At 40.4% G+C, this 23,422-nt stretch overlaps 1 protein-coding gene across 1 annotated transcript; it reads left to right on the forward strand.

The window, feature by feature from the left end:
* Window positions 1-2,722: 2,722 nt before the first annotated feature.
* Window positions 2,723-23,057, forward strand: LOC139580277 (transmembrane protease serine 9-like). The gene is made up of 17 exons (XM_071408823.1): window positions 2,723-2,852; window positions 2,995-3,052; window positions 3,151-3,174; window positions 4,707-4,760; window positions 7,259-7,421; window positions 7,744-8,012; window positions 8,219-8,364; window positions 8,643-9,075; window positions 12,196-12,270; window positions 15,594-15,682; window positions 15,825-15,882; window positions 15,981-16,004; window positions 17,537-17,590; window positions 20,089-20,251; window positions 20,574-20,842; window positions 21,049-21,194; window positions 21,473-23,057. The coding sequence occupies exons 2-17, from the start codon at window positions 3,007-3,009 to the stop codon at window positions 21,911-21,913; spliced, it is 2,454 nt and encodes an 817-aa protein (XP_071264924.1). The 5' UTR covers window positions 2,723-2,852; window positions 2,995-3,006; the 3' UTR covers window positions 21,914-23,057.
* Window positions 23,058-23,422: the final 365 nt, after the last annotated feature.

Below are 23,422 nucleotides of genomic sequence, written 5' to 3' on the forward strand. Positions count from 1 at the left end.
CTTTGTACTCCCACACCTCTAATTTACCTCTTGTTATGCAACAGCTGTGTTTCAGTTTGTATTCTGGTTCAGAAGAATAATCTCCAACATGCTCTACGAGATCCACTGTCACGCATCACGTACCGTCTAATCCATCGTTCTTCTTCTTTTTTTCCAAAGCTGCCATCCAAGAATGTCAAGATTCTTAACATGAACAAACAATGTATTCAGTATATTATACATGTAATGTGGGTAAAACATTATGTAAACATTTTTAAGTGACCAGTGTTCAATGACTAGAATACAGTATACACATACTGTATATGACTAAGACCAATATAGTACAAAAACAAATATATGTACTACAGCCAAGTAAATAAGTTGTAAAAGTAGCTACGATGACTAAGAATACATTGTTTGTTCATGTTAAGAATCTTGACATTCATGAATGACAGCTATGACAACAACAACAAAATGATGGATTGCACTGCATTGTTGAAGACAGTTCTGCAAGCAAGAATTTCACTCTGCCTTGTGCACCTGACCAATAAACTTTGATTTGATATACACTCAACACCATATGTATTTTTATAGTGAAGCTAAGATGTTTAATTTGCCTCTATACTCCAGCATTTTTTTTTCTCGATTTAAGAGCAAATGTTTTATATGAAGCGACCGTAGAGAATGTAAGCTTTTATTTTAGGGTATTTTGTAGAGGTGGGCACCAATATTGATATTCTTATGATATTGAAAGCCACCCTTTGCCTTGATGACAGCTTTGCACACTCTTGGCATTCTCTCAACCAGCTTCGTGAGGTAGTCACCTGGAATACATTTCAATAAACAGGTGTGCGTTGTTCAAAGTTAATTTGTGGAATTTCTTTCCTTCCTAATGCGTTCGAGCCAATCAGTTGTGTTGTGACAAGGTAGGGGTGGTATACAGAAGATAGCCCTATTTGGTAAAAGACCAAGTCCATATTATGGAAAGAACAGCTCAAATAAGCAAAGAGAAATGACAGTCAATCAGTACTTTAAGACATGAAGATCAGTCAATTCGGAAAATTTCAAGAACTTTGAAAGTTTCTTCAAGTGCCGTTGCAAAAACCATCAGGGGCTATAATGAAACTGTCTCTCATGAGGACCGCCACAGGAAAGGAAGACCCAGAGCTTCCTCTGCTGCAGAAGACAAGTTCATTAGAGTTACCAGCCTCAGAAATTGCAGCCCAAATAAATGCTTCACAGAGTTCAAGTTACAGACACATCTCAACATCAACTGTTCAGAGGAGACTGTGTGAATCAGTCCTTCATGGTCGAATTGCAGCAAAGAAACCACTACTAAAGGACAACAATAATAAGAAGAGACTTACTTGGGCCAGGAAACATGAGCAAAGGACATTAGACCGGTGGAAATCTGTTCTTTGGTCTGGTGAGTCCAAATTTGAGATTTTTGGTTCCAACTACCGTGTCTGTGTGAGATGCAGAGTAGGTGAACAGATGATCTCTGCATGTGTGGTTCCCACCGTGAAGCATGGAGGAGGAGGGGTGATGGTGTGGGGGTGCCTTGCTGGTGACACCGTCTGTGATTTATTTAGAATTCAAGGCACACTTAACCAGCATGTCTACCACAGCATTCTGAAGCGATACGCCATCCTCTCTGGTTTGCACTTAGTGGGGACAATCATTTGTTTTTCAACAGGACAATGACCCAACACAGCTCCAGGCTGTGTAAGGGCTATTTGACCAAGAAGGAGCGTGATGGAGTACTGCATCAGATGACCTGACCTCCACAATCACCCAACCTCGACCCAATTGAGATGGTTTGGGATGAGTTGGACCACAGAGTGAAGGAAAAGCAGTCAACAAGTGCTCAGCAATTTGTGGGAACTCCTTCAAGACTGTTGGAAAAGCATTCCAGGTGAAGCTGGTTGAGAGAATGCCAAGAGTGTACAAAGCTGTCACCAAGGCAAAGGGTAGCTACTTTGAAGAATCTAAAATCTAAAATACTTTTTGATTTGTTTAACACCTTTTTGGGTTACTACATGATTCCATATGTGATATTTCATATTTTTGATGCCTTCAATATTATTCTACAATGTAGAAAATAGTAAAAATAAAGACAAACCTTTGAGTGAGTAGGTGTGTCCAAACGTTTGACTGGTAGTGTATTTGAGCATATCAAGATATTGGTTTATTCTTACAGTTAATCTACACTATTCTGCATTTTATAAAATGCATACATTACTGCATGAACAAAACCCTGTCACAGACCCTTAACTTAGCATAGCACCTTTTTTTCCTGGAGAATGTATCTAGAATCTAAACGTGTTCTTCGGCTGTCCCCATAGGAGAACCCTTTGAAGAACCCTTTTTGGTTCCAGGTAGAACCCTTTTGGGTTCCATGTAGAACCCTTTCCCGCAGAGAACTCTACATGTAACCCAAAAATGGTTCTACCTGGAACAAAAAACGGTTGTACCTAGACCCCAAAAAGTGTTCTCCTATGGGGACACTCGAAGAACCATTTTGGAACCCTTTTTTCTAAGAGTGTACCTAATTGCCCTGCTGATGGCCCATCAACGGTGGGAGGTGTATTCCAACTGGTTAGGTAGGTATTTTCTACCAGAACATTCAGAGACATACTGTATGCCTAGTTCCAACTATCCGGATAAAAGAAAGAACCAGAGAAACAGGATAGCTATTCTTAGATACAACATATAATAGTGTGGGTGCACTTGTCACAACGACAGTACATGTCATAGAGATCATTCGTTGTTGTCATTGACCAGCCCCATTGTCTACAGTAAATAAGAGTCGTACATGTATAGGGCCAACCCAACAGAGCTACACAGAAGAAAGGTTGAATGCACAGATACAGGTGAGCTCGTCTAACATATTTGTGAATGAAGCCAGTTTTGAAGAAGGGGATAATGATATTCGTGGGTATGACGATAATGATAATCATGATGATAAACATAATGATAAACATGATAATCATGTTATGATAATCATGTTATAAGGAGCTTCTGACAATGAGGAGTCAAAGGACGCTTTCCGTGTTGCTTCTGTTGATGATGGGTAAGTACTTCATCCATTTTGTTTGATGCTGATTGTGCTACTATTTTAAATGTGAATGTCATTTGGCTGACCTTGATTCCACCCTGTTGTTTCACAAGGTATGGTGACCACTGCGGTTCCTGGTGAGTTTACATTGTGTCCAATTCCACTTTTCAACTCTGACTGAATTATAGAAGACTGAAACCATCATGTTGATACTTATAGATAACAGGAAACAAGCAGAGATCAGATCACTTTGTAGTGAATGAACTAGCACAGATAAATCAATTTACTTCCTTATTCAACAGAAAGAATGCATGGGAATGCAAGTTAACTTGCACACTTAAATTTAATTAATATTGCCACAATATCACTCGAGATGATCTGTGATTTAGAATTAAAGATTTTTGGAACATAACTGTTTTCATAGTGTTTTAGTGTAGATTCTATACACACATTCCATACATTGTTTAATTTAGAGAATTAGCTAATCTTTATCTACTTTGTTGGTTAAAACCACATGATGCACATTAGATGATGTCAAAAGTGTTTGAATCGCTCTAGAAGTATTATCTTCAGTAAATACAATATATATGGCCTAAGTAGCCATGATTGCTAACATTACCTAGCCTTAGTCAGATGACTTATAAACAGTGGTGGAAAAAGTACCCAAATCATCATACTTGAGTAAAAGTAAAGATACCTTAATAGAAAATGACTCAAGTAAAAGTGCAAGTCACCCAGTAAAATACTTCTTGAGTAAAAGTCTAACAGTATTTGGTTTTAAATATACTTAAGTATCAAAAGTAAATGTAATTGCTAAAATATACTTAAGTATCAAAAGTATCACGAATAATTTTGTGATATTATATTAAAACCTCTTAAGGATCTGCGCCTTTTTATCAATTTTCGCCTAAAATGACAAACCCAAATCTAACTGCCTGTAGCTCAGACCCTGAAGCAAGGATATGCATTTTCTTGGAAACACTTTGAAGTTTGTGGAGATGTGAAAGGAATGTAGGAGAATATAACACTTTAGATCTGGTAAAAGCTAATACAATGAAAAAACCAACAGTTCTTTTGTATTTTTTTGTACCATCATCTTTGAAATGCAAGAGAAAGGCCATAATATATTATTCCAGCCCGGGTTCAATTTAGATTTTGGCCACTAGATGGCAGCAGTGTATGTGCAAAGTTTTAGACTGATCCAATTAGCCATTGCATTTATGTATAAAAAATGCTGTATCAAGACTGCCCAAATGTGTCTAATTTGTTTATTTAACCTCCTGGCTAGATGATGAATTTCGAGTGGATCACGAGCAGAATGGTTTTGGGGGTGCTTAGCACTTTCTCATTCAAACAACTAGCAAAAGTCTAAATGCTGAAACCCTGTTTTGTTATTATGTAGCAGTTATAGTTTCTGTCTGGTTTATAATTACTATCAAAATGTCCCAAAATAATATACATCAACCAGTGGTTGCAGCATGGTACAACACAACACATTGCTCTTAAAATGTCACAAAATAAGTTTAAAAATCAACTGGTGGTTGCCGCATGATACAACGTAACAAACAAGCGCTTAAATAAAAAAGGAAATCTCATATTTTGGGGTTACAGGGCTTTATACAGGAAGTGCTCGTGCTTGGTTTTCAACCTCTTTGTCTATTCCCTCCAGCAACTACTGCTGATGCAGCCATCACTTCAACGGTTGGCCATTCATCAGCCACTGGTGAGTTTACATTAAGTCCAATAAGTGATTTTCAACCCACTTCTCAATCCTCTCTGACTGACTGAATTGTAACCATCTCTCATCTTAATCATATAGTATGTTATATATACAACCGTTCAAAACTTTGGGGTCAATTAGAAATGTCCTTGTTTTTGAAAGAAAAGCAATTTTTTTGTCCATTAAAATAACATTAAATTGATCAGAGATACAGTGTTGACATTGTTAATGTTGTAAATGACTATTCTAGCTGGAAACGGCAGATTTTTTAATGGATATCTACATAGGTGTAACAGTATAACTTTAAACCGTCCCCTCGCCCCGACACGGGCGCGAACCAGGGACTCTCTGCACACATCAACAACTGACACCCACGAAGCGTCGTTACCCATCGCTCCACAAAAGCCGCGGCCCTTGCAGAGCAAGGTGCAACACTACTTCTAGGTTTCAGAGCAAGTGACGTAACTGATTGAAACGCTAGTAGAGCGTACCCGCTAACTAGCTAGCCATTTCACATCCGTTACATAGGCGTACAGGGGCCCATTATCAGCAACCATCACTTCTGTGTTCCAATGGCACGTTGTGTTAGCTAATCCAAGTTTATCATTTTAAAAGGCTAACTGATCATTAGAAAGCACTTTTGCTATTATGTTAGCACAGCTGAAAACCGATGTTCTGGTTAAAGAAGCAATACAACTGTCCTTATTTAGACTATTTGAGTATCTGGAGCATCAGCATTTGTGGGTTCGATTACAGGCTCAAAATGGCCAGAAACAAAGAACTTTCTTCTGAAACTCATCAGTCTATTTTTGTTCTGAGAAATGAAGGCTATTCCATGTGAGAATTTGCGTCCCTCTGCAACTGGATCTTCGACATCCTGACGGGTCACCCCTAGGTGGCAAGGGTAGGTAACAACACATCTGCCATGCTGACCGTCAACACAGGGGCCCCTCAGGGGTGCATGCTTAGTCCCCTCATGTACTCCCAGTTCAGTGCATAGCCTCGCCCGACTCCAACACCATCATTAAGTTTGCTGATGACACGACGGTGCTAGGTCTGATCACTGACAATGATGAGACAGCCTATAGGGAGGAGGTCAGTGACCGGGCACTGTGGTGCCATGACAACATCCTCTCCCTCAATGTCAGCCAGACAAAGGAGCTGATCGTGGTCTACAGGAAATGAAGGGCCGAGCATGCCCCCTGGGCTTTAGTGGAGCGGGTCAAGAACTTCAAGTTCCTCGGTGTCCCCATCACTAAGGATTTAACATGGTCCAGACACACCAAGACAGTCATGAAGAGGGCACGACAACAACTTTTCCTCCCCAGGAGACTGAAAATATTTGGCATGGGTCCCCCCAGATCCTCAAAAAGTTCTACAGCTGCACCATTGAGAGCATATTGACCGGTTGCATCACCGCCTGGTATGGCTAATGTTCGACATCTGACCGTAAGGCCCTACAGAGGGTAGTGCATACGGCCCAGCACATCACTGGGGCCAAGCTTCCTGCCATCCAGGACCTAAATACTAGGCGTGTCCGAGGAAGGCCTTAAAACATTGGCAAAGACTCCAGCCACCCAAGTCATAGACTGTTCTCTCTACTACCGCATGGCAAGCGGTACCTGAGCGCCAAGTCCAGGTCCAAAAGGCTCCTTAACAGCTTCTACCCCCAAGACAAAAGACTCCTGAACAATTAATGAAATGGCCACCTGGACTATTTACATTTTACACTGCTGCTACTCGCTGTTTATTATCTATGCATAGTCACTTTATCCCTACCTACATGTACAAATTACCTCAGCTAACCTGTACCCAGCACATTGACTCGGTACCGGTACCCCCTGTATATAGTCTAGTTATTGTTAATTTATGATGTTATTTTTTAATTTTTTAAACTTTAGTTTATTTAGAAATATTTTCTTAACTCTATTTATTGAATGGCATTGTTGGTCAAGGCCTTGTAAGTAAGCAGGTAGCCTAGTGGTTAGAGCTTTGGGCTAGTAACCCAAAGGTTGCTGGATTGAATCCCTGAGCTGACAAGGTAAAAATCTGTCGCGTAACATGCATTTTTCTCTCCTTTACTTGACTCAAATGAGAAAGTATATATTTCGCAGTCGTTTTGCATATTGCGCCCTACTTTCTGACTCACCTGAACCCCGGACAAGAATTCCATCTGTGTGTGGGAATTCGGGAAACTCAGTACCGAGCCGCCCACTGTTGACATACTTCCAAAATGACAAAGTGCAAAGAACCTTTGAAGGTCTCAAAGGGTTCTTTGGATCAGTATGGTTCTACATAGAACCATCACCCTTCCTACAGAACCCTTGAGGAACCTTCCAAGTGCTAAACATGAGTTTCTGACATTGTATTTTCATCTAAAATCAGTTTGGCTGAGATCCCGGTGCAGATATCACACGATAGGTTTCCAATATAAATTGTTGATATAATACCAATGGCAAATGTGGAGTATTTAATTCCAATAATCTCTATTTTTATGTTAGTGTGTGGCATCTCTCCACTCAACAACAAAATAGTGGGAGGTGAAAATGCCCCTGCAGGAAGTTGGCCCTGGCAGGCAAGTCTCCAAACTTCTGACGGACATGTTTGCGGTGGGTCCCTCGTCAACAAGGTGTGGGTGATGTCTGCAGCCCACTGCTTCACCAGGTGAGTTAGCGTTAGATAACAGGTGCTTCTACACCTGCATTGCTTTCTGTTTGGGGTTTTAGGCTGGGTTTCTGTACAGCACTTCGAGATATTAGCTGATGTACGAAGGGCTATATAAAATAAACTTGATTTGATTTGAGATACAGGGGACATAAAAGTTGTAATACAAATAGATAATTATGTCAGTTATTTGTGATGCAGCTGAGCGCAACTCTTGAAATAAGTTTTCCAAAATGTAACTGTCCATTAATTCCATGTTAATCTTATATTTCATCACTTTGATCCATCTTAATTTAGTTACATTTTTCATTCCAACAAAAAGCTCAGACCCAAATGGTTGGAACATTAGCCTTGGTCGTCAGACCCTGGAGGGAATTAACCCCAACGAAGTGTCCAGAACTGTGGCTGAGATCATTATACATCCAGATTACAACGAGTTCACAAAGGACAACGACATCGCTCTGCTCAAACTCTCCTCGCCGGTCAGCTTCACAAACTACATCCGCCCCGTCTGTCTGGCAGCAAATGATAGTGTTTTCAACAATGGTACTGATAGCTGGGTGACCGGCTGGGGTAACATCAATGAAGGAGGTGAGGACACATTCATGATCCATTGTAGGAGATGTTGATGAGATTATGTTTTATGTGAAACAGTATCCCCAGTGGTCACAATGCAGGTGCACACGGAAAAAAATAGTTTCTTATTCTGATGGAAATTGACAACCTGATGAAAACTGTCCTGAAGTTGTTACCTCCCATTTTTAATCTCCCATCACACATCACTTTATTTCCTTCAGTTCCCCTCCCATCCCCCCAGGATCTGCAAGAAGTGGAGGTTACAGTTGTGGGGAACAGACAGTGTGAATGCCTCTATCGGGCCAGCTCAATCACAGACAACATGCTCTGTGCTGGTGATCTGGCAGGGGGCAAGGACTCGTGTCAGGTAAAGTTCACGCTAACCCATCTTGTTCTACTACAGGGCCCAGTTTTTCAAAAGTTATCGATTCGGATTTCGGCAAGCGGACAGGATTAAACGCATAGAAATAGAATGAATAGAACGGGCGTCCCCATTCAGGTCAATGATACGCCTGTTCTACTCAATATATTCATATGCTTTTAATCCGATTGCAGAAATCTGATCAGATAAGTTTTGAAAAACTGGGCCCTGTTCCATTTCATTTCCTAGAGCCTTCTTTTAATGACCTTGCTCCATCTTCTCAGGGTGACTCAGGAGGTCCACTGGTGATTCAACAGAACTCTGTCTGGGTCCAGTCTGGGGTTGTTAGTTGGGGTCAGGGCTGCGCTCGGCCTAATCTCCCTGGGATCTACACCAGAGTGTCCAGTTACCAGTACTGGATCGACTCCCATATCAGGACCGACAAGCCAGGCTTTGTCCAATTTACCTCCAGTGGGGTAGATGCTGACAGCGATTACATCTGTTCTGATGTCCCAACAACTACTGTCGACCCCAACCCCTACCCCTCCACCTACTATTACCCTTACCCCTACCCTTACCCCTACCCTTACCCCTACCAACACCCCGACCCTTACCAATACCCTTACCCTTACGAATCCATTTTTGATCATGGGCACAGTTTGTTCAGCTCCCTTTATTTGCTGAGCACCTTGTTCATTCTGATGTTTCTTACCATTTAAATTATTTCCATGATGCAGTCAAGGGCAAGGTTTTATTGGCAGTCTGAGTGCAAGTGCTATTCGTTGGGGAGATGTATCTTTTAAAGTAATGGCTGGCGTGCTCTGGAAGAACGAGAGTTGGGAAGGAGGTATCCTATGGCTGCATATCCTATCTAGTATATTGTGTGTTCACTTTTCCCTGGGCACATCCGGCTGAGTGAGTGTTGTTTTCAATGGGCCTTACTGTTGTCTTGATTTATTTGTGAAGATGGATAACCTGAAATAAATTTACTTATTTATTAAAGGGGCAATATGGGATTCAAACAAACAGAGACCATGACACTTTTTTTGTAAAACTCTTAGGGATAGAGCTGAAGAAATGTATCTCTTAAATTCATAGACAGAGGTTTGGGTACAATGACTGTCTGATAGCATTAACAATGTTTTGTAAGCTTTACAATTTTTTACAATTACATTGTTTACAAAAAACACAGTAAAACAAGCTTATATTTTGGCTTGTGGTGAAGTAGGACAGCACTAAGCTCATGAGACATTTTAAGTTACATTCTTCAAGAATTAATGGCTATATATCATTAAAGATGCACTTTAGTCTCATTTTCATCTCATTTATCACATGATTTATTTAACAAAAGTCATGACATGTCACAAGTGGGAGGGGCCTTTCCTCTTCTGTTCTCTATTGGTCCTCTAACCACTAATTTGCACAAAACATATATGTTATACCCTTAAGTGGGTGTACATTAATTGGGATAGATATTGTTTCAACAAGAAAGTTTTTTTTTTTAAGCTGGAGTGTGTCTAATTTAAAAGTAAAATAATGGGTGTACCGTTCCCAGATTGCCATTTTAATATTTGAGAAATGACAAATCCTTTTGCTATGAAAGCTGTATAATAAAAAAATAATCAAATGTCTTTATGGAGCGGCCTGCAGTGGTCTAGTGGTTAGTGCCACAGCCGACTGGATAAGAGCGTCTGCTAAATGACTAACATGTAAAACGTCTCCTGTCTTTCTTGTCTCTTCTTCTATCTTTCCTATCAATGGGTAACACTATGCTTTAAATACACATATGAACCTTTCCTAAAGAAGGCACTGCATTGTGAAACTTTGGTGGAGGTTTACTCATTAAATTGTTGTGAACACATATAGAGTGTGCCACTTTATTCACATATTAGCCACTATTAAGTAGTTTATAAGTGTGTGTATATATATATATATATATATATAAGTAGTAAATAAGGCCTTTATTATGTCGTATATCAATATATTCTACCTTAATTAAGGGTTCAATTATTAATAAATAAGTCATGTGTTACTGGCCAGTCCTCAATAACATAATTCTAATTATTATTAGGCAGTAAATCAATATCATCCGGAGAATATTGAGATTATTGATTTCAGCTTTTATATATTATCATATCCATGTAGTACAGGGTCAGTGCCAGTACCATAGCTACAATGTGCAGGGAGACTGGAGTGGCTAAACTGTATGTACAGTTGAAGTCGGAAGTTTACATACACCTTAGCCAAATACATTTAAACTCAGTTTTTAACAATTCCTGACATTTGATCCTAGTAAAAATTCCCTGTCTTAGGTCAGTTAGGATCACCACTTTATTTTAAGAATGTGAAATTTCAGAATAATAGTAGAGAGAATGATTTATTTCAGCTTTTACTTCTTTCATCACATTCCCAGTGGGTCAGAAGTTTACATACACACAATTAGTATTTGGTAGCATTGCCCTTTAAATTGTTTAACTTGGGTCAAACATTTCAGGTTGCCTTCCACAAGCTTCCCACAATAAGTTGGGTGAATTGTGACCCATTCCTCCTGACAGAGCTGGTGTAACTGAGTCAGGTTTGTAGGCCTCCTTGCTAGCACACGCTTTTTCAGTTCTGCCCACTAATTCAGATCAGGGCTTTGTGATGGCCACTCCAATACCTTGACTTTGTTGTCCATAAGCCATTTTGCCACAACTTTGGAAGTATGCTTGGGGTCATTGTCCATTTGGAATACCCATTTGCGACCAAGCTTTAACTTCCTGACTGATGTCTTGATGTTTCTTCAATTTATCCACATCATTTTCTTTCCTCATGATGCCATCTATTTTGTGAAGTGCACCAGTCCCTCCTGCAGCAAAGCACCCCACAACATGATGCTGCCACCCTTGTGCTTCATGGTTGGGATGGTGTTCTTCGGCTTGCAAGCCTCCCCCTTTTTCCTTCAAACATAATGATGGCCAAACAGTTCTATTTTTGTTTCATCAGACCAGAGGACATTTCTCCAAAAAGTATGATCTTTGTCCCCATGTGCAGTTGCAAATTGTAGTCTGGCTTTTTTTATGGCGGTTTTGGAGCAGTTGATTCTTCCTTGCTGAGCAGCCTTTCAGGTTATGTCGATTTAGGACTCGTTTTACTGTGGATATAGATACTTTTATACCTGTTTCCTCCAGCATCTTCACAAGGTCCTTTGCTGCTGTTCTGGGATTGATTTGCACTTTTCGTACCAAAGTACATTCATCTCTAGGAGACAGAACGCATCTCGTTCCTGAGCGGTATGACAGCTATGTGGTCCCATGGTGTTTATACTTGCATACTATTGTTTGTACAGATGAACATGGTACCTTCAGGCATTTGGAAATTGATCTCAAGGATGAAACAGACTTGTGGAGGTCTACAATTGTTTTTCTAAGGTCTTGACTGATTTCTTTATGATTTTCTGATGATGTCAAGCAAAGAGGCACTGAGTTTGAAGGTAGACCTTACAATACAAGAGCAACAATAAAATAACAATAAGGAGGCTATACAGGGGTACCGATTCAATGTGCGGGGGTACAGGTTAGTCGAGGTAATTGAGGTAATACTGTACATATAGGTAGGGGTAAAGTGACTATGCATAGATAAAAAAACAGCGAGTAGCAGCAGCGTAAAAAAGGGGGGGGGGGGGGGGTCAATGCAAATAGTCCGGGTAACCATCTGATCAGCTCTTCTGCAGTCTTGGCCTGGGGGGAGGAAGCTGTTTAGAAGTCTTTTGAACATAGACTTGGCGCTGCGGTTACAAGCGAACATGCTGATCCTTTGTACTCCCACACCTCTAATTTACCTCTTGTTATGCAACAGCTGTGTTTCAGTTTGTATTCTGGTTCAGAAGAATAATCTCCAACATGCTCTACGAGATCCACTGTCACGCATCACGTACCGTCTAATCCATCGTTCTTCTTCTTTTTTTCCAAAGCTGCCATCCAAGAATGTCAAGATTCTTAACATGAACAAACAATGTATTCAGTATATTATACATGTAATGTGGGTAAAACATTATGTAAACATTTTTAAGTGACCAGTGTTCAATGACTAGAATACAGTATACACATACTGTATATGACTAAGACCAATATAGTACAAAAACAAATATATGTACTACAGCCAAGTAAATAAGTTGTAAAAGTAGCTACGATGACTAAGAATACATTGTTTGTTCATGTTAAGAATCTTGACATTCATGAATGACAGCTATGACAACAACAACAAAATGATGGATTGCACTGCATTGTTGAAGACAGTTCTGCAAGCAAGAATTTCACTCTGCCTTGTGCACCTGACCAATAAACTTTGATTTGATATACACTCAACACCATATGTATTTTTATAGTGAAGCTAAGATGTTTAATTTGCCTCTATACTCCAGCATTTTTTTTTCTCGATTTAAGAGCAAATGTTTTATATGAAGCGACCGTAGAGAATGTAAGCTTTTATTTTAGGGTATTTTGTAGAGGTGGGCACCAATATTGATATTCTTATGATATTGAAAGCCACCCTTTGCCTTGATGACAGCTTTGCACACTCTTGGCATTCTCTCAACCAGCTTCGTGAGGTAGTCACCTGGAATACAGTAATCCCTCGTTTATCGCGGGGGTTACGTTCCGAAAATGACCCGCGATAAGTGAAATCCGCGAAATAGAAAACTTCTTTTTTTTTTACAATTAGCAACTATTACATGTATACAAATACAGTGACTCACGTGTAGGCCGTTTCACTGCTCTTCAGACTGGGCCGCTGCATCCTGACTGCGCTCTGCAGTGTTCTCTTCTTCTGAAGCCCGCGGTGCAGGTGTGTTTGTTCGGGAGAAGAGCATAGTGATAGGCAGCTGTTGTCGCTCTTTTTTCTTCTTTGCAAAAAGATCCTTGTACACCGACATGCCACCATCGATTACGTTGGAGAACTGTAATGAACGGCTCGTCAAAGGGTCCCATTCCTCAGCTACTCGCTTAAGTTCAGTGGCCATTCGCACCATGGTTGCTAAGCGACCAAGCGTTAGTCCTTCCTTCCTTCCTGGCCAACTTAATGTAAATTTGCCAAGCTGTTTTATGTACGTACACATAACTGCACGAGACGACAAAATGATAGCACAATTCGTAGCATGTTTTGATACAAGAAGCGGGAGTGAGTTTTTAGCGAATCAGAATGCAGAGCACAATGCACCAAAAAAAAATAAAAAATGCATTATGAAAATCCGCGAAATAGCGAATCCGCGATAAGTGAACCGCGAAGTGGCGAGGGATCACTGTACATTTCAATAAACAGGTGTGCGTTGTTCAAAGTTAATTTGTGGAATTTCTTTCCTTCCTAATGCGTTCGAGCCAATCAGTTGTGTTGTGACAAGGTAGGGGTGGTATACAGAAGATAGCCCTATTTGGTAAAAGACCAAGTCCATATTATGGAAAGAACAGCTCAAATAAGCAAAGAGAAATGACAGTCAATCAGTACTTTAAGACATGAAGATCAGTCAATTCGGAAAATTTCAAGAACTTTGAAAGTTTCTTCAAGTGCCGTTGCAAAAACCATCAGGGGCTATAATGAAACTGTCTCTCATGAGGACCGCCACAGGAAAGGAAGACCCAGAGCTTCCTCTGCTGCAGAAGACAAGTTCATTAGAGTTACCAGCCTCAGAAATTGCAGCCCAAATAAATGCTTCACAGAGTTCAAGTTACAGACACATCTCAACATCAACTGTTCAGAGGAGACTGTGTGAATCAGTCCTTCATGGTCGAATTGCAGCAAAGAAACCACTACTAAAGGACAACAATAATAAGAAGAGACTTACTTGGGCCAGGAAACATGAGCAAAGGACATTAGACCGGTGGAAATCTGTTCTTTGGTCTGGTGAGTCCAAATTTGAGATTTTTGGTTCCAACTACCGTGTCTGTGTGAGATGCAGAGTAGGTGAACAGATGATCTCTGCATGTGTGGTTCCCACCGTGAAGCATGGAGGAGGAGGGGTGATGGTGTGGGGGTGCCTTGCTGGTGACACCGTCTGTGATTTATTTAGAATTCAAGGCACACTTAACCAGCATGTCTACCACAGCATTCTGAAGCGATACGCCATCCTCTCTGGTTTGCACTTAGTGGGGACAATCATTTGTTTTTCAACAGGACAATGACCCAACACAGCTCCAGGCTGTGTAAGGGCTATTTGACCAAGAAGGAGCGTGATGGAGTACTGCATCAGATGACCTGACCTCCACAATCACCCAACCTCGACCCAATTGAGATGGTTTGGGATGAGTTGGACCACAGAGTGAAGGAAAAGCAGTCAACAAGTGCTCAGCAATTTGTGGGAACTCCTTCAAGACTGTTGGAAAAGCATTCCAGGTGAAGCTGGTTGAGAGAATGCCAAGAGTGTACAAAGCTGTCACCAAGGCAAAGGGTAGCTACTTTGAAGAATCTAAAATCTAAAATACTTTTTGATTTGTTTAACACCTTTTTGGGTTACTACATGATTCCATATGTGATATTTCATATTTTTGATGCCTTCAATATTATTCTACAATGTAGAAAATAGTAAAAATAAAGACAAACCTTTGAGTGAGTAGGTGTGTCCAAACGTTTGACTGGTAGTGTATTTGAGCATATCAAGATATTGGTTTATTCTTACAGTTAATCTACACTATTCTGCATTTTATAAAATGCATACATTACTGCATGAACAAAACCCTGTCACAGACCCTTAACTTAGCATAGCACCTTTTTTTCCTGGAGAATGTATCTAGAATCTAAACGTGTTCTTCGGCTGTCCCCATAGGAGAACCCTTTGAAGAACCCTTTTTGGTTCCAGGTAGAACCCTTTTGGGTTCCATGTAGAACCCTTTCCCGCAGAGAACTCTACATGTAACCCAAAAATGGTTCTACCTGGAACAAAAAACGGTTGTACCTAGACCCCAAAAAGTGTTCTCCTATGGGGACACTCGAAGAACCATTTTGGAACCCTTTTTTCTAAGAGTGTACCTAATTGCCCTGCTGATGGCCCATCAACGGTGGGAGGTGTATTCCAACTGGTTAGGTAGGTATTTTCTACCAGAACATTCAGAGACATACTGTATGCCTAGTTCCAACTATCCGGATAAAAGAAAGAACCAGAGAAACAGGATAGCTATTCTTAGATACAACATATAATAGTGTGGGTGCACTTGTCACAACGACAGTACATGTCATAGAGATCATTCGTTGTTGTCATTGACCAGCCCCATTGTCTACAGTAAATAAGAGTCGTACATGTATAGGGCCAACCCAACAGAGCTACACAGAAGAAAGGTTGAATGCACAGATACAGGTGAGCTCGTCTAACATATTTGTGAATGAAGCCAGTTTTGAAGAAGGGGATAATGATATTCGTGGGTATGACGATAATGATAATCATGATGATAAACATAATGATAAACATGATAATCATGTTATGATAATCATGTTATAAGGAGCTTCTGACAATGAGGAGTCAAAGGACGCTTTCCGTGTTGCTTCTGTTGATGATGGGTAAGTACTTCATCCATTTTGTTTGATGCTGATTGTGCTACTATTTTAAATGTGAATGTCATTTGGCTGACCTTGATTCCACCCTGTTGTTTCACAAGGTATGGTGACCACTGCGGTTCCTGGTGAGTTTACATTGTGTCCAATTCCACTTTTCAACTCTGACTGAATTATAGAAGACTGAAACCATCATGTTGATACTTATAGATAACAGGAAACAAGCAGAGATCAGATCACTTTGTAGTGAATGAACTAGCACAGATAAATCAATTTACTTCCTTATTCAACAGAAAGAATGCATGGGAATGCAAGTTAACTTGCACACTTAAATTTAATTAATATTGCCACAATATCACTCGAGATGATCTGTGATTTAGAATTAAAGATTTTTGGAACATAACTGTTTTCATAGTGTTTTAGTGTAGATTCTATACACACATTCCATACATTGTTTAATTTAGAGAATTAGCTAATCTTTATCTACTTTGTTGGTTAAAACCACATGATGCACATTAGATGATGTCAAAAGTGTTTGAATCGCTCTAGAAGTATTATCTTCAGTAAATACAATATATATGGCCTAAGTAGCCATGATTGCTAACATTACCTAGCCTTAGTCAGATGACTTATAAACAGTGGTGGAAAAAGTACCCAAATCATCATACTTGAGTAAAAGTAAAGATACCTTAATAGAAAATGACTCAAGTAAAAGTGCAAGTCACCCAGTAAAATACTTCTTGAGTAAAAGTCTAACAGTATTTGGTTTTAAATATACTTAAGTATCAAAAGTAAATGTAATTGCTAAAATATACTTAAGTATCAAAAGTATCACGAATAATTTTGTGATATTATATTAAAACCTCTTAAGGATCTGCGCCTTTTTATCAATTTTCGCCTAAAATGACAAACCCAAATCTAACTGCCTGTAGCTCAGACCCTGAAGCAAGGATATGCATTTTCTTGGAAACACTTTGAAGTTTGTGGAGATGTGAAAGGAATGTAGGAGAATATAACACTTTAGATCTGGTAAAAGCTAATACAATGAAAAAACCAACAGTTCTTTTGTATTTTTTTGTACCATCATCTTTGAAATGCAAGAGAAAGGCCATAATATATTATTCCAGCCCGGGTTCAATTTAGATTTTGGCCACTAGATGGCAGCAGTGTATGTGCAAAGTTTTAGACTGATCCAATTAGCCATTGCATTTATGTATAAAAAATGCTGTATCAAGACTGCCCAAATGTGTCTAATTTGTTTATTTAACCTCCTGGCTAGATGATGAATTTCGAGTGGATCACGAGCAGAATGGTTTTGGGGGTGCTTAGCACTTTCTCATTCAAACAACTAGCAAAAGTCTAAATGCTGAAACCCTGTTTTGTTATTATGTAGCAGTTATAGTTTCTGTCTGGTTTATAATTACTATCAAAATGTCCCAAAATAATATACATCAACCAGTGGTTGCAGCATGGTACAACACAACACATTGCTCTTAAAATGTCACAAAATAAGTTTAAAAATCAACTGGTGGTTGCCGCATGATACAACGTAACAAACAAGCGCTTAAATAAAAAAGGAAATCTCATATTTTGGGGTTACAGGGCTTTATACAGGAAGTGCTCGTGCTTGGTTTTCAACCTCTTTGTCTATTCCCTCCAGCAACTACTGCTGATGCAGCCATCACTTCAACGGTTGGCCATTCATCAGCCACTGGTGAGTTTACATTAAGTCCAATAAGTGATTTTCAACCCACTTCTCAATCCTCTCTGACTGACTGAATTGTAACCATCTCTCATCTTAATCATATAGTATGTTATATATACAACCGTTCAAAACTTTGGGGTCAATTAGAAATGTCCTTGTTTTTGAAAGAAAAGCAATTTTTTTGTCCATTAAAATAACATTAAATTGATCAGAGATACAGTGTTGACATTGTTAATGTTGTAAATGACTATTCTAGCTGGAAACGGCAGATTTTTTAATGGATATCTACATAGGTGTAACAGTATAACTTTAAACCGTCCCCTCGCCCCGACACGGGCGCGAACCAGGGACTCTCTGCACACATCAACAACTGACACCCACGAAGCGTCGTTACCCATCGCTCCACAAAAGCCGCGGCCCTTGCAGAGCAAGGTGCAACACTACTTCTAGGTTTCAGAGCAAGTGACGTAACTGATTGAAACGCTAGTAGAGCGTACCCGCTAACTAGCTAGCCATTTCACATCCGTTACATAGGCGTACAGGGGCCCATTATCAGCAACCATCACTTCTGTGTTCCAATGGCACGTTGTGTTAGCTAATCCAAGTTTATCATTTTAAAAGGCTAACTGATCATTAGAAAGCACTTTTGCTATTATGTTAGCACAGCTGAAAACCGATGTTCTGGTTAAAGAAGCAATACAACTGTCCTTATTTAGACTATTTGAGTATCTGGAGCATCAGCATTTGTGGGTTCGATTACAGGCTCAAAATGGCCAGAAACAAAGAACTTTCTTCTGAAACTCATCAGTCTATTTTTGTTCTGAGAAATGAAGGCTATTCCATGTGAGAATTTGCGTCCCTCTGCAACTGGATCTTCGACATCCTGACGGGTCACCCCTAGGTGGCAAGGGTAGGTAACAACACATCTGCCATGCTGACCGTCAACACAGGGGCCCCTCAGGGGTGCATGCTTAGTCCCCTCATGTACTCCCAGTTCAGTGCATAGCCTCGCCCGACTCCAACACCATCATTAAGTTTGCTGATGACACGACGGTGCTAGGTCTGATCACTGACAATGATGAGACAGCCTATAGGGAGGAGGTCAGTGACCGGGCACTGTGGTGCCATGACAACATCCTCTCCCTCAATGTCAGCCAGACAAAGGAGCTGATCGTGGTCTACAGGAAATGAAGGGCCGAGCATGCCCCCTGGGCTTTAGTGGAGCGGGTCAAGAACTTCAAGTTCCTCGGTGTCCCCATCACTAAGGATTTAACATGGTCCAGACACACCAAGACAGTCATGAAGAGGGCACGACAACAACTTTTCCTCCCCAGGAGACTGAAAATATTTGGCATGGGTCCCCCCAGATCCTCAAAAAGTTCTACAGCTGCACCATTGAGAGCATATTGACCGGTTGCATCACCGCCTGGTATGGCTAATGTTCGACATCTGACCGTAAGGCCCTACAGAGGGTAGTGCATACGGCCCAGCACATCACTGGGGCCAAGCTTCCTGCCATCCAGGACCTAAATACTAGGCGTGTCCGAGGAAGGCCTTAAAACATTGGCAAAGACTCCAGCCACCCAAGTCATAGACTGTTCTCTCTACTACCGCATGGCAAGCGGTACCTGAGCGCCAAGTCCAGGTCCAAAAGGCTCCTTAACAGCTTCTACCCCCAAGACAAAAGACTCCTGAACAATTAATGAAATGGCCACCTGGACTATTTACATTTTACACTGCTGCTACTCGCTGTTTATTATCTATGCATAGTCACTTTATCCCTACCTACATGTACAAATTACCTCAGCTAACCTGTACCCAGCACATTGACTCGGTACCGGTACCCCCTGTATATAGTCTAGTTATTGTTAATTTATGATGTTATTTTTTAATTTTTTAAACTTTAGTTTATTTAGAAATATTTTCTTAACTCTATTTATTGAATGGCATTGTTGGTCAAGGCCTTGTAAGTAAGCAGGTAGCCTAGTGGTTAGAGCTTTGGGCTAGTAACCCAAAGGTTGCTGGATTGAATCCCTGAGCTGACAAGGTAAAAATCTGTCGCGTAACATGCATTTTTCTCTCCTTTACTTGACTCAAATGAGAAAGTATATATTTCGCAGTCGTTTTGCATATTGCGCCCTACTTTCTGACTCACCTGAACCCCGGACAAGAATTCCATCTGTGTGTGGGAATTCGGGAAACTCAGTACCGAGCCGCCCACTGTTGACATACTTCCAAAATGACAAAGTGCAAAGAACCTTTGAAGGTCTCAAAGGGTTCTTTGGATCAGTATGGTTCTACATAGAACCATCACCCTTCCTACAGAACCCTTGAGGAACCTTCCAAGTGCTAAACATGAGTTTCTGACATTGTATTTTCATCTAAAATCAGTTTGGCTGAGATCCCGGTGCAGATATCACACGATAGGTTTCCAATATAAATTGTTGATATAATACCAATGGCAAATGTGGAGTATTTAATTCCAATAATCTCTATTTTTATGTTAGTGTGTGGCATCTCTCCACTCAACAACAAAATAGTGGGAGGTGAAAATGCCCCTGCAGGAAGTTGGCCCTGGCAGGCAAGTCTCCAAACTTCTGACGGACATGTTTGCGGTGGGTCCCTCGTCAACAAGGTGTGGGTGATGTCTGCAGCCCACTGCTTCACCAGGTGAGTTAGCGTTAGATAACAGGTGCTTCTACACCTGCATTGCTTTCTGTTTGGGGTTTTAGGCTGGGTTTCTGTACAGCACTTCGAGATATTAGCTGATGTACGAAGGGCTATATAAAATAAACTTGATTTGATTTGAGATACAGGGGACATAAAAGTTGTAATACAAATAGATAATTATGTCAGTTATTTGTGATGCAGCTGAGCGCAACTCTTGAAATAAGTTTTCCAAAATGTAACTGTCCATTAATTCCATGTTAATCTTATATTTCATCACTTTGATCCATCTTAATTTAGTTACATTTTTCATTCCAACAAAAAGCTCAGACCCAAATGGTTGGAACATTAGCCTTGGTCGTCAGACCCTGGAGGGAATTAACCCCAACGAAGTGTCCAGAACTGTGGCTGAGATCATTATACATCCAGATTACAACGAGTTCACAAAGGACAACGACATTGCTCTGCTCAAACTCTCCTCGCCGGTCAACTTCACAAACTACATCCGCCCCGTCTGTCTGGCAGCAAATGATAGTGTTTTCAACAATGGTACTGATAGCTGGGTGACCGGCTGGGGTAACATCAATGAAGGAGGTGAGGACACATTCATGATCCATTGTAGGAGATGTTGATGAGATTATGTTTTATGTGAAACAGTATCCCCAGTGGTCACAATGCAGGTGCACACGGAAAAAAATAGTTTCTTATTCTGATGGAAATTGACAACCTGATGAAAACTGTCCTGAAGTTGTTACCTCCCATTTTTAATCTCCCATCACACATCACTTTATTTCCTTCAGTTCCCCTCTCATCCCCCCAGGATCTGCAAGAAGTGGAGGTTACAGTAGTGGGGAACAGACAGTGTGAATGCCTCAATGGGGCCGGCTCAATCACAGACAACATGCTCTGTGCTGGTGATCTGGCAGGGGGCAAGGACTCGTGTCAGGTAAAGTTCACGCTAACCCATCTTGTTCTACTACAGGGCCCAGTTTTTCAAAAGTTATCGATTCGGATTTCGGCAAGCGGACAGGATTAAACGCATAGAAATAGAATGAATAGAACGGGCGTCCCCATTCAGGTCAATGATACGCCTGTTCTACTCATTATATTTATATGCTTTTAATCCGATTGCCGAAATCTGATCAGATAAGTTTGGAAAAACTGGGCCCTGTTCCATTTCATTTCCTAGAGCCTTCTTTTAATGACCTTGCTCCATCTTCTCAGGGTGACTCAGGAGGTCCACTGGTGATTCAACAGAACTCTGTCTGGGTCCAGTCTGGGGTTGTTAGTTGGGGTCAGGGCTGCGCTCGGCCCAATCTCCCTGGGAACTACACCAGAGTGTCCAGTTACCAGTACTGGATCGACTCCCATATCAGGACCGACAAGCCAGGCTTTGTCCAATTTACCTCCAGTGGGGTAGATGCTGACAGCGATTACATCTGTTCTCATGGCCCAACAACTACTGTCGACCACAACCCCTACCCCTCCACCTACTATTACCCCTACCCTTACCCCTACCCTTACCCCTACCCTTACCCCTACCAACACCCCGACCCTTACCAATACCCTTACCCTTACGAATCCATTTTTGATCATGGGCACAGTTTGTTCAGCTCCCTTTATTTGCTGAGCACCTTGTTCATTCTGATGTTTCTTACCATTTAAATTCTTTCCGTGATGCAGTCAAGGGCAAGGTTTTATTGGCAGTCTGAGTGCAAGTGCTATTCGTTGGGGAGATGTATCTTTTAAAGTAATGGCTGGCGTGCTCTGGAAGAACGAGAGTTGGGAAGGAGGTATCCTATGGCTGCATATCCTATCTAGTATATTGTGTGTTCACTTTTCCCTGGGCACATCCGGCTGAGTGAGTGTTGTTTTCAATGGGCCTTACTGTTGTCTTGATTTATTTGTGAAGATGGATAACCTGAAATATATTTACTTATTTATTAAAGGGGCAATATGGGATACAAACAAACAGAGACCATGACACTTTTTTTGTAAAACGCTTAGGGATAGAGCTGAAGAAATGTATCTCTTAAATTCATAGACAGAGGTTTGGGTACAATGACTGTCTGATAGCATTAACAATGTTTTGTAAGCTTTACAATTTTTTACAATTACATTGTTTACAAAAAACACAGTAAAACAAGCTTATATTTTGGCTTGTGTTGAAGTAGGACAGCACTAAGCTCATGAGACATTTTAAGTTACATTCTTCAAGAATTAATGGCTATATATCATTAAAGATGCACTTTAGTCTCATTTTCATCTCATTTATCACATGATTTATTTAACAAAAGTCATGACATGTCACAAGTGGGAGAGGCCTTTCCTCTTCTGTTCTCTATTGGTCCTCTAACCACTAATTTGCACAAAACATATATGTTATACCCTTAAGTGGGTGTACATTAATTGGGATAGATATTGTTTCAACAAGAAAGTTTTTTTTTTAAGCTGGAGTGTGTCTAATTTAAAAGTAAAATAATGGTTGTACCGTTCCCAGATTGCCATTTTAATATTTGAGAAATGACAAATCCTTTTGCTATGAAAGCTGTATAATAAAAATAAAAAATAAAATGTTCTTTATGGAGCGGCCTGCAGTGGTCTAGTGGTTAGTGCCACAGCCGACTGGATAAGAGCGTCTGCTAAATGACTAACATGTAAAACGTCTCCTGTCTTTCTTGTCTCTTCTTCTATCTTTCCTATCAATGGGTAACACTATGCTTTAAATACACATATGAACCTTTCCTAAAGAAGGCACTGCATTGTGAAACTTTGGTGGAGGTTTACTCATTAAAATGTTGTGAACACATATAGAGTGTGCGACTTTATTCACATATTAGCCACTATTAAGTAGTTTATAAGTGTGTGTATATATATATATATATATATATAAGTAGTAAATAAGGCCTTTATTATGTCGTATATCAATATATTCTACCTTAATTAAGGGTTCAATTATTAATAAATAAGTCATGTGTTACTGGCCAGTCCTCAATAACATAATTCTAATTATTATTAGGCAGTAAATCAATATTATCCGGAGAATATTGATAATATTGATTTCAGCTTTTATATATTATCATATCCATGTAGTACAGGGTCAGTGCCTGTACCATAGCTACAATGTGCAGGGAGACTGGAGTGGCTAAACTGTATGTACAGTTGAAGTCGGAA

This window comes from Salvelinus alpinus, chromosome 7 (assembly GCF_045679555.1).
Source record: "Salvelinus alpinus chromosome 7, SLU_Salpinus.1, whole genome shotgun sequence".
NCBI lineage: Eukaryota > Metazoa > Chordata > Actinopteri > Salmoniformes > Salmonidae > Salvelinus > Salvelinus alpinus.

Coding starts and splice junctions, on each gene's coding strand:
- LOC139580277 (XM_071408823.1), top strand. CDS start 3,007: ATGAGGAGTCAAAGGACGCTTTCCGTGTTGCTTCTGTTGATGATGG. Junction 17,591..20,088: donor TGGCCATTCATCAGCCACTG/GTGAGTTTACAT, acceptor TTTTTATGTTAG/TGTGTGGCATCTCTCCACTC. Junction 20,843..21,048: donor GGGTAACATCAATGAAGGAG/GTGAGGACACAT, acceptor TATTTCCTTCAG/TTCCCCTCTCATCCCCCCAG.